Source organism: Rhamphochromis longiceps, linkage group LG20, assembly GCF_057381845.1.
Source record: "Rhamphochromis longiceps isolate RC_006_pf linkage group LG20, R_longiceps_female_GT1.1, whole genome shotgun sequence".
Classification (NCBI taxonomy): domain Eukaryota; kingdom Metazoa; phylum Chordata; class Actinopteri; order Cichliformes; family Cichlidae; genus Rhamphochromis; species Rhamphochromis longiceps.
Genome location: NC_140576.1, coordinates 12,112,700 through 12,123,701, shown reverse-complemented (window position 1 = coordinate 12,123,701; position 11,002 = coordinate 12,112,700). Strand labels below are relative to the sequence as shown.

At 38.6% G+C, this 11,002-nt stretch overlaps 1 protein-coding gene across 1 annotated transcript; it reads right to left on the bottom strand.

Annotated features, from left to right (window-relative positions):
• Positions 1–259: 259 nt before the first annotated feature.
• On the bottom strand, positions 260–8,901 carry bcas2 (BCAS2 pre-mRNA processing factor). Its single transcript, XM_085394169.1, has 7 exons — positions 8,702–8,901; positions 3,971–4,063; positions 3,806–3,876; positions 1,313–1,474; positions 1,164–1,214; positions 992–1,072; positions 260–904 (listed from the first exon to the last, which is right to left on the bottom strand). Exons 1-7 carry the CDS (start codon positions 8,792–8,794, stop codon positions 778–780), a joined length of 678 nt encoding a protein of 225 aa, XP_085250295.1. The 5' UTR covers positions 8,795–8,901; the 3' UTR covers positions 260–777.
• Positions 8,902–11,002: the final 2,101 nt, after the last annotated feature.

Sequence of the window (11,002 nt, the reverse complement as noted above, 5' to 3'; positions counted from 1 at the left end):
TAACAGGAGAGGTGCTAAAGCTACTAGCTTCAGCTGAACAGTACATGAACTGAAAGACTGAACTGTAAGAGTATTGTGTAAAAGAGCACACCAAGGCCCCCTTGTAGGAGGATATAGCTAACCAAGGCTGCTGTGCCTCACAGGAAAGAAGAAACTGGTGTGTTTTATGATTTTAAATTAGAATAAAATATAATGGATATCAGACCAAGTTTAAAAAAGAAAGGGAAATATTAAGAGTTCAATCAAATTCACACTACAATATAAGAAAAGTTCAATTTATTAAAACCGCTTTAAAAAATTACATTAATTGAAGTCATGCTGGAGCTCATAAAGATGAGTCTGGCTTCAAACAACAAACTATGTACATTTTTCCAAACACACTGTTGAGCTGGAAGAGAGCTTGAAGAATCAGGTCGATGTAAACTTCCAAAATGAGCTCATGTGACAAAACACTAAACGCTAATGCTATAATATCATTAGCATTTACAGCCAACAGACTAAATAATGTCACATGTGATATTTCATCTGCCTGTCCTACCAAACCACGTGAGGCAACAAAAGCCGTTTTATTGTGTTCGACTTTCCGTTTGTGAAAAGATGATGTATTGTGTCGTGTTTTTACACTGGAATAAGGTGTACAGTGGTAAACTGTGTGCTGCAAATTGAGATTCATGGGCGCATTTGGAACGCGGCAAAAAAACTTCAGTCCTAAGGTTGCTTCTTAGTCCTGTTAGCCTCACAAGCCAAGATGGAATCCGACCGCGGGATCAGTAGCTCCTAAAAGTCTTGTCGGATGTTCTCCTTGTTTTCGTCTCCCTGCTGTTGCCGGAGTTGAGCGACTTCGTTTTCCAGCTGAACGATTGCCCGCTCGATCTCATAGTTCTTACTGACGAGTGACACCCAGCTGTTGAGGGCACAAATACAGATGTTAAAACAGACGGAAAACTTCTGTGCGTCAATGATACAAACGTAAACTCTTCCAACAACATACTTAGACTCCAGCTCTCTGAGTTTGGCTCCTGCTGCCAACTGATCATTCTTACGCTGCCAGTTCAAATCCTGAATTTGCTTCCTGTGTGGCAGAACAAACACACCAACAGATAAATATTAAAACACATTAAACACCGTGTTTTGGAGCAAAAGGTTTGAGGCAATGAACTCACCTGAATTTGTGAAGTTCCTTTTGTGCCATCTCGATCATGAAGGCCAAGTTGCTGAAGAAAAAAAAAAAAAAATCAAACACGACACGTGTTAGCAGTATTTCCCCACAGACATCAACACTGTGCAGACTGGATCTGGAGACTGTACGCACTCGTTGTAGGCCTTCCATGCGTTGGTTCCATAATGCGACATGAGCTCCAGGTTCTCGATACGGACCGCCTGGTGCTCCAGCTGGGCCATCGAGTTGTTCACGCACTCCTGCCACGCTGTAATGTCATTCTTCTGTCCTGATGAGGGCGCCGGCAACTCATACCTCAATGAGGAAAACATTTATTAAAATACTGGTGATCACCAGTGCTACTCCTCTGCCTAGTAGACACGCCGATGGCATCAACTTGAAAATCCTACATCGCTGGGTTCTTCAATTATCGCTCTCACAAGGTTTTCAGAAAACTTGACCTCTGAACTTGAGGTTGCGGTCACCGAGAACTCATGAGATTTTTAGTAGATGCACCTATGATAGCGTCTGTAGCTGCTATGTTGCTTTCTTTCTTTAGTTATTGCATTAACAAACTTAGTGATGATAATACCCCAACAGCCTTTTACAGCAGAGGGTTAAACTTTAACGTGTGAAACAAACAGAAATGAAGGCAAAAAATAAAAAATAAAAAAAATAGCAGAAAAATACTAAGTTACATGTGAGTGAAGTTGCCCCCCCCACCTTCTTCAAAACCAACAAAAGTGGTATCAAACGTTTGTGCTGCTAAAATTTTTGTTTGTGCCGCTATCATTTTAAAGATATTAAAGAAAATTTAAAGGCCAGAAGGTCAACCAGCCCCCCCACATTACCCAAATCAGACAAAATTGATGGCACTGCAAGACTGCTTTTCCACCAGAGACTGGGAGATCTTTAAAAAGGCTGCCACACACGACAACACCACAGACTTTCAGGAATATACTGAAACTGTCATTGCCTACATCCCAAAATGCATCGATGATGTCACAGAGACCAGAGCTATCACTGTCCGGGCCAATCAGAAACCATGGCTCACAGGTGAGGTCCAAGGCTCCTAAGGTTGAGAAATGCAGCCTTCAGAGCCGAGGATTAGGTGAGCCTAAGAACAGCAAGGGCAAACCTGTCACGTGGCATCAGAGATGAAAAGGCAGTAATCCAGGAGGATTTTGCAAAGCTTCAGCGATAGCAGAGATACTCAGAGGCAGTGACAAGGAATACAAACCATCACAGACTACAAGCCCACTCTGCAGACCGTGGTGATACAATCCCCAGACAGTGTGTGGAGATCTCTTGCCAAAATCAATACAAGCAAAGCTCCAGGTCCTGATAACATCCTTGGACGAGCACTGACGGACTATGCTGTGGAACTCACAAAGGTCTTCACAGACATCTTGAACACATCATTAGGGTCAGGCTGTCGTTCCCACATGTATTGAAGCCTCCACCATCATTACTGTACCAAAGAAGTCATCTACCTCCTGACCTTAGATGACCTCTAGAAACTTTTATTAATATCTTTGAAATGATAGTGGCACAAACAAACATTTTTGCAACACAAACCAGCACAAACATGTGACACCACTTTTGCTGGATTTGAAGAAGGTGGGGGGCCAACTTCACTCACATCTGTTACTACCCCGTTTTCCAAAGATTTTGGAATACTATCAACAACGTACATTAAAAAAAAAACAACAACAACAAAAGCTGAGTTAACCGACCTGTCTGAAAATGTGGAAATCATTTAAGTGCTACATAAAATGTTGAATTTCTTTTTCTTTTTCTTTTAATGTGGTGCCAGAATCATGTATGATACGGCATGTGACTTGAACAGTTGTGTAATTAAAGAAGGGGAGGGATACAGCTACTACTGGAAAAGCAAGTCAAGTTGTATAAAAACAGTTTTTTCACAAGAATCTATGAAATCCTGTGAAAAACTAAGTACATCCATCATGCTTGCATATGAATTATGACTGTATCATGCCACTCAAATGTAATTTAGTAACTACTCATCAGCACCTGTGAGCACCTCTATAAGAGCTGAAGTTTTGACCGTTTGTTAAAACGATGCTACAATCCTAGATTAGCATGTTAAATGTTAAAGTTTATGACAGTAAAATTAGAAAAAGTTGCATTTGAACAAACCAAAACACTTCTGTAACAAAGGAAAAACCAAACACAGCACATCAGCACAAGTGCCTCACATCAACTATCAAGCGCGGTGGATTTGTGCTTGTTTTGCAGCCACAGGGCCTGGGCAGCTTGCAGTCACTGAGTTGACCATGAACCCTCTGTATACGAAAATATTCTTAAGTCAAATGTGACCAACAGCTGAAGCTTTGGACAAAAACTCACAGGACTGCACAACAGCAGATCAACAATTTAAGGACCATATTTTGCATCATCCTTGACAAACTTTAAATGAATGGTTGTGATCTTTGGGCCCCGAGACTACACTGCATTAAAAACACAACTTTACAGTGTAAATCAGTGAATGGGTGAACAGCCTAGAAAGAACTTAGAAGCAGTGTAGTAGGTTGACTATGCATCTCTCTTCCTCTGTGGCAAATAAGCAAAAAGCTCAACTTGCAGCTAAGCTACCATCAGGCTCTTACAGCTGGCAGGATTTACCTCTTCATACTCAGGAGTTCCATCGGCTGCCGAGCTGCCAACCGCTCAAATTCATTCCTCATTATTTCTGTCTGAAGGGGGTGAGAACAAAGAAGAAGCACCATTATTTCCTTGTCAGCAGCTGAAACCACTAAGAAGGTTTTAAACTTCTGATGAGTTCATCACCTCAAAAGCAGAGAAATCAGGAGTAGGCAGGTAACTCAGGTAGTTTTTTGTAGGTCGGTATCTTCTGGTCTCTTCTTCGACCAACGCTGCTGCCTGAAGGAAGAAACACGATTCGTGTTTGGCACGGGGAATATTTTGCAGCCACTGGGAAATTCACTTGAAATGAATTGCATTAGAGTTGCACAATTCACTTCTTGTTATTCGACAACTGAAACTCTTTGAGGTGTAGCCTTTTAATTAGGAATTCATCAGTTTTGAAACTGTGGGGTAATACTTATTGGTTAAAAGGTACACTTCTCTTTTTTTCATACACATGGAAAAATGAATCAGACCCTTAGAGAACATAACTTCTGATAACAGACTAGTGGAAAATCAAACATTCCCATTGCTGCCATATTCAAATATTCTACTGCAACAATATGTACAGGATTTGATGTCCCTTTTGAGTGTTATCCAAATGTTTGTCTTGTTGATCTAAAGACAGATGCAATCTTATTCTTGAGCATGAAGGAGATCAATGACTGGACAAGTACAGTCATTGAGTCATTGAGCTGCAAGTTGAGAAAAATATGAGAAGAAAGATAAATGTTGCTGTAAAACTGTACTAGTCTAATGGACTCCGACTTACAGCAAATCAAGAAAACATTAAATACTGCTCACATACTAAGAGAATCAAATCCAAACATATGCAATAGATAGATACCTTCATATTTTTGTAAGATTTAAGAAAAATCTTTAAGTGCTGAATGAGTAACTGTTTTTTGCCAAATGGTGTTGCACACAATGCCGTGGGAGTGTCAGAGTGCTTTTCTGTTGTCAGCTCTCCTGTTATGGCACTGCTCTTACTACAGACTGTACAGGGAGTGCAGAATTATTAGGCAAATTAGTATTTTGTCCACATCATCCTCTTCATGCATGTTGTCTTACTCCAAGCTGTATAGGCTCGAAAGCCTACTACCAATTAAGCATATTAGGTGATGTGCATGTCTGTAATGAGAAGGGGTGTGGTCTAATGACATCAACACCCTATATCAGGTGTGCATAATTATTAGGCAACATCCTTTCCTTTGGCAAAATGGGTCAAAAGAAGGACTTGACAGGCTCAGAAAAGTCAAAAATAGTGAGATATCTTGCAGAGGGATGCAGCAGTCTCAAAATTGAACAATCAAGCGTTTCATTCAAAATAGTCAAGAAGCGTGTGGAAAAACCAAGGCGCAAAATAACTGCCCATGAACTGAGAAAAGTCAAGCGTGCAGCTGCCAAGATGCCACTTGCCACCAGTTTGGCCATATTTCAGAGCTGCAACATCACTGGAGTGCCCAAAAGCACAAGGTGTGCAATACTCAGAGACATGGCCAAGGTAAGAAAGGCTGAAAGACGACCACCACTGAACAAGACACACAAGCTGAAACGTCAAGACGGGGCCAAGAAATATCTCAAGACTGATTTTTCTAAGGTTTTATGGACTGATGAAATGAGAGTGAGTCTTGATGGGCCAGATGGATGGGCCCGTGGCTGGATTGGTAAAGGGCAGAGAGCTCCAGTCCGACTCAGACGCCAGCAAGGTGGAGGTGGAGTACTGGTTTGGGCTGGGATCATCAAAGATGAGCTTGTGGGGCCTTTTCGGGTTGAGGATGGAGCCAAGCTCAACTCCCAGTCCTACTGCCAGTTTCTGGAAGACACCTTCTTCAAGCAGTGGTACAGGAAGAAGTCTGCATCCTTCAAGAAAAACATGATTTTCATGCAGGACAATGCTCCATTACACGCGTCCAAGTACTCCACAGCGTGGCTGGCAAGAAAGGGTATAAAAGAAGAAAAACTAATGACATGGCCTCCTTGTTCACCTGATCTGAACCCCATTGAGAACCTGTGGTCCATCATCAAATGGGAGATTTACAAGGAGGGAAAACAGTACACCTCTCTGAACAGTGTCTGGGAGGCTGTGGTTGCTGCTGCACGCAATGTTGATGGTGAACAGATCAAAACACTGACAGAATCCATGGATGGCAGGCTTTTGAGTGTCCTTGCAAAGAAAGGTGGCTATATTGGTTGCTGATTTGTTTTTGTTTTGTTTTTGAATGTCAGAAATGTATATTTGTGAATGTGGAGATTAGGGCTGGGCCATATTATACCGTTCACGGTAATACCGGTATAATGTTAGGCAACGATAGGAAAATGAAATATCGCGATAGAATGGGAGTAAAACGCGCATGCGCAGTGCCTTTGTTTTCATACGCACATGGCCGATTGTTGAGTGAAACAGATGAACCAGAATTGGTTTGTAAAAATGGTGCAACTTCAGTGATGTGGAACTGGTTTGGTGTTTGTCCGTCAGATACACAACAAAGCACATTTTTTTGCAGAACATGCAAGCGGCCGTCGTTATTGTCATATTTGTCGGACTAAGATGCTCTTAAATCTGGGAGTAATCTGGGTCCTAAACTCCGTATGCTTCAGGTCAAACAACACTGCAGCATCACTTAGAGTTAAAAACTGTCTAAATTCTTTCATCTTTAATAAAACGATCAGCATTGCTGCTTTACCAGGTGTAACTATAAAGTTTAACTTCCAGGCATCCATGAAAACAAAAGTTATTACATTTAACGGAGTTAGAAGTTAGCAGGAAGCTAGCGGAAGTTAGCTCGCTAGTTTCGCTAGTTACCTAAGCATGATATTGCATGTTCTGACTGAGAGATTTCTGAAAAAAATCAAACGTACAGCTCTGCTATCACTTCCAACATAAATGAAGACAGGAAACTAAACAGCAGTGACGTTTGTAGGGTTACTGAAGTTGGGCTAGCTGGTATATAATGATGTGCTACGTGATCGCTAGCGACACAGCTATGTTAGCATAACATAAACAGGGAAGCTGGAGGACGAACACTAACACTTTTCCACTTATAAAAGTTAACGTGAAGGTTCTTCATGGTTAGAGACAAATGCAATCGCATGGCAGGATACTGTAAACGGACCAAACTTCAGTCAGGAGAACAACTGAGATAATCCATCCACAATACGAGGTTAGTCATTAATATACTGCAACAACATGGGAATAGAGCAGCTGCCAGAGAATTCAACATTAATGAATCAATGGTACAGAAGTGGAGGAAGCAAGAAGAATGAGTTTAATAAAGTTTGATTTATCTGACTGCTTTGTTTCGCTTAATGTGCCTTATAATCCCGTGCACCTTATGGTCCGAAAAATGCGTACTGCACACTGCAGTTTAATGTTACAAAGCACCTCTTTTTAACTTCAGTGGATATTATACATGGTTATGCTCAGGATATGTCAGCCCATTTCTACTGGAAATGCCTTTTGGTTAAACTTTCAGCAAGGAATTTGCATTTGCACTGTTACATTTTTATAAAGCTTTAATGTACATAAAAACCAGCTTCTTGTTTAAGTGAAAATAAATGGAAGGTTGTCTTTTTGCGCTAGTAATGTTGTGGAGTTGTATTTTGTCTCGCATCAATTATATCGTCGGTTATATCGTTATCGCAAATTTTAAATATATATCGTGATAAATATTTTTGGCCATATCGCCCTGCTCTAGTGGAGATGTTATATTGGTTTCACTGGTAAAAATAAATAATTGAAATGGGTATATATTTGTTTTTTGTTAAGTTGCCTAATAATTATGCACAGTAATAGTCACCTGCACACACAGATATCCCCCTAAAATAGCTAAAACTAAAAACAAACTAAAAACTACTTCCAAAAACATTCAGCTTTGATATTAATGAGTTTTTTGGGTTCATTGAGAACATGGTTGTTGTTCAATAATAAAATTATTCCTCAAAAATACAACTTGCCTAATAATTCTGCACTCCCTGTAGAGCTGCGTGACACAAACAGCAGTAATCTGTGTACCTTAGATGTGATGAGAGCCAATGGAGGATCCAGGGGAAATGTCTTGATCAGGGAAGTGTTTAGTAGTGACCACGAAGAAATTATTGAAAACACTGACACCAATATATATTAGGCTTTGTGAAGATCCTTCAAAAGTTTTCTTTGGACACGGGCTGCTTTCTCACTTGTTTTCAGTGAGAAAACCCAACTTAAATTGTATGTTTAAATACTTTGTCACCAGCAGCCTCTTACGATAACATCTAATTTTTTCCCCCATTTCTTTTGTTAAATCTACAAAATAAAAAGAAATTAAAAGAAAAACCCCGAAGGAATTCATAAAATATTGTTTTGGGTCAACAAGTTGATTGCCAAAGAGCTGTTAAATGGAGATTTGGTATTTCTCTGCCTGTTCTGAAATTTGAAGAAATTGAACAAAACAAGAAGTGGCAGACCTAAGAACTATCAAGTGAGTCTGAAAGTCATGTCTTTAAGAAATTAGAAAAATATAGCAAAGACCTGACACCGGACCTGAGAGATACATCTGGGCCATCACTTGACCAATCTACTGTTCACTTCATGAGAAATTATCTCAGTCGAAGGGTGGCTGTCAAGAACCGATTCTTAAAAATGGGAAAAGGGAAAAACTATTCAATTAATCGACACATCTATTTCGCTTTTTTATAACATAAAATATATAAAAAATGGGTTTTTCAAGACTTCATTTAATCTATATAATAAAGACACTGTCCTGACACGAGTCTGGTTAACAGAGCAAATGAACCAGCTTCAGATATCAAACTTACAGTGTCCGCTGAAACATTGCAGTGTGCCATGTAGCATGGTTAGCTAACACGCTGTGTTCGAACTGCCCGCTTACTCACCGCTTCTCTCACACCTGCCGCATCGTAACCTTGGTCGAAATACGGCAGAGCATCTACAAACACTTCTCCAGCTACTGAAGCCGTCCCGGCCATTTTTAATCAGTCTATATATCGTTCAGTTGTTGAACTGTCTCGCTTTCTGCTAAATAAACTCAAAATCCAAGTGTCCCCTTTCTTCTTCTTTAATTTCGCGTCTTCTTCGAATTGGCACTTTAGCGCCACCGCATGGTATGGAGTGTTTATCTTGATGTTTCTTCTTTGAAGCGTGCCATGAATTCATAGTTAAATGTGCAATAAAACATTAATTAGTAAATCACGTTTTCAATGTCCTCTTTTTATTTTGTCATTAACAAAGTAATTCATTATTTGATCAATCGATAGGGATTAAAAATACATATTTCTACAAACTATTAATCCATTATGAAATATCTCAACCTGAAAAGGGGTTTAAAGAAAAATATATGAAATGCTTGTTAAAACATAATTTAAAAAGTAGCCTGAAATTAAAAATTTAAAAACAGATTTTCAAAATAGTTGAAAAAAAAATACGATTTAATAAGAGAAATGGGTAAATGGAGTTAAAAACTTTTCTGACATTTAAAATGATGATACCATCCCTCCTTTTTAATTCAATTTCCTTTCCATAGCTATTGGATTCTCCATTTTGGAAACCCTGACCTCCTCAGCAGTATGTTGAGTCTAAACAATAAATCAATGATCTTATTATTACAGGATTATCTATTTGATTACCTTCTCCGTGTGACCTTTCCATGACTCTTTTGGTCTTTGTGAATAAAACAAAGCAAATTAGTCATGGTACAATGTCACATCCCAGTTGTGCAATCTTAACATGACCCTACACAACTTGTTAGTGCTCATATTATTTTACCAAACCTTTGACGCCTCATCGGAGAGGGTAGTCCAATAGCTAATGGGAAACGAGAATGAATCGAAAAGGGAAACAAGCATTATTTTAGATTTCAGAAAAGTTTGGATTCCTAATTTAATTTAGGAATCCATTTATTTATTTCTATCTTTAAATTTTATTTCATAAGACATTTTGAAAATCTGTTTTTAACATTTTAAAGAGTGATTTAACTCCTCTTTTTATTGAGCATTGAATTATCAAATAATTAATTGTTTTATTGATGTCTTAATAAATAGAATACATTAAAAATTCATTTGAAAATTCATTTACTGATGAATATTTTATTGGGCAGTTAATTATTAATTCATGAAATGCTATAATTCTGTGTGTGTGACCCTCCTGGTGCTCTATGAAATAGTCCCAATGTTCTATTAGCCGAATTAGCTTGTCTAAGATTCTGACTTACTATTACTCATTTCTTGAGTACTTGAGTGTAAAATATCTATCAGATGCCTCATATTTCTGACAGTGAGGCAACATTCTCTACTGTTTCTTGTCCATGTGGGTCACATCTATTTGTAAAGTTTAACACATTTTGAATATTATACTATTTAGTTCAGTATGTCCAAATCTGTAAATTAGTCTATTATTTCTCCTGTATTTTTAATCATAGCTTTCCTTTTATCACTCATGTTCCCTTAAATTTGGTAAACTTAAAGACATCATTCTGACTGTTCTTCTACCCCAGTGCAGTTTCTTAACACTGAATTTAAAATGTATTTGTTTGATCCAAAGGGCCCTATCATCCACCAAAGCAGAAACTGCATCCCATTCCCTTTTAAATTATTGAGACAAGTAATAGAGATTCCTTGCGATGTTTAATTTTCAAAAAACAATTTCTTCCATACTTTTTGCTTATTCAGACTTGCTTAAGTCGTCTGCTTAAAGAAATGCCTTCCATCCAGTCTTTGATACCTAACATGGCTTAATCATTAATGTTTGGTTATCATTCTTTCTGTATCACACTATTGGCCAGAATTTAACTATAAATGTTTCTATTATAATAAACAAATGACACATTTATTGCCCCTAAGCCCTTTAAAACCCTTCATAAAACCATACTTTCTTAAAACGCCTGTTTCCTCATTCTCCTTCTCACATGAGCAGACCCCACCTTGTTATTGGTAATATAAAGACTTTGAAGTAAATAATTTACTTTGAAGCTTAGGTGACAAAAGTAAGGAGCTAAATAACTCTGTTCTTTTAGGCAATTTCATCTGACTGAGGATTTATGAAATCATGATTTTTTTTTATTAAATCTCGAGATGGAATCTAAGCGACCCATTAGTCCTCCAGTGCGAATGGTGTTTTCATTTGGGATTCACATCATAAATAATAGTACTGCAGAATTTCTCAGTGGTACACGTGGATTG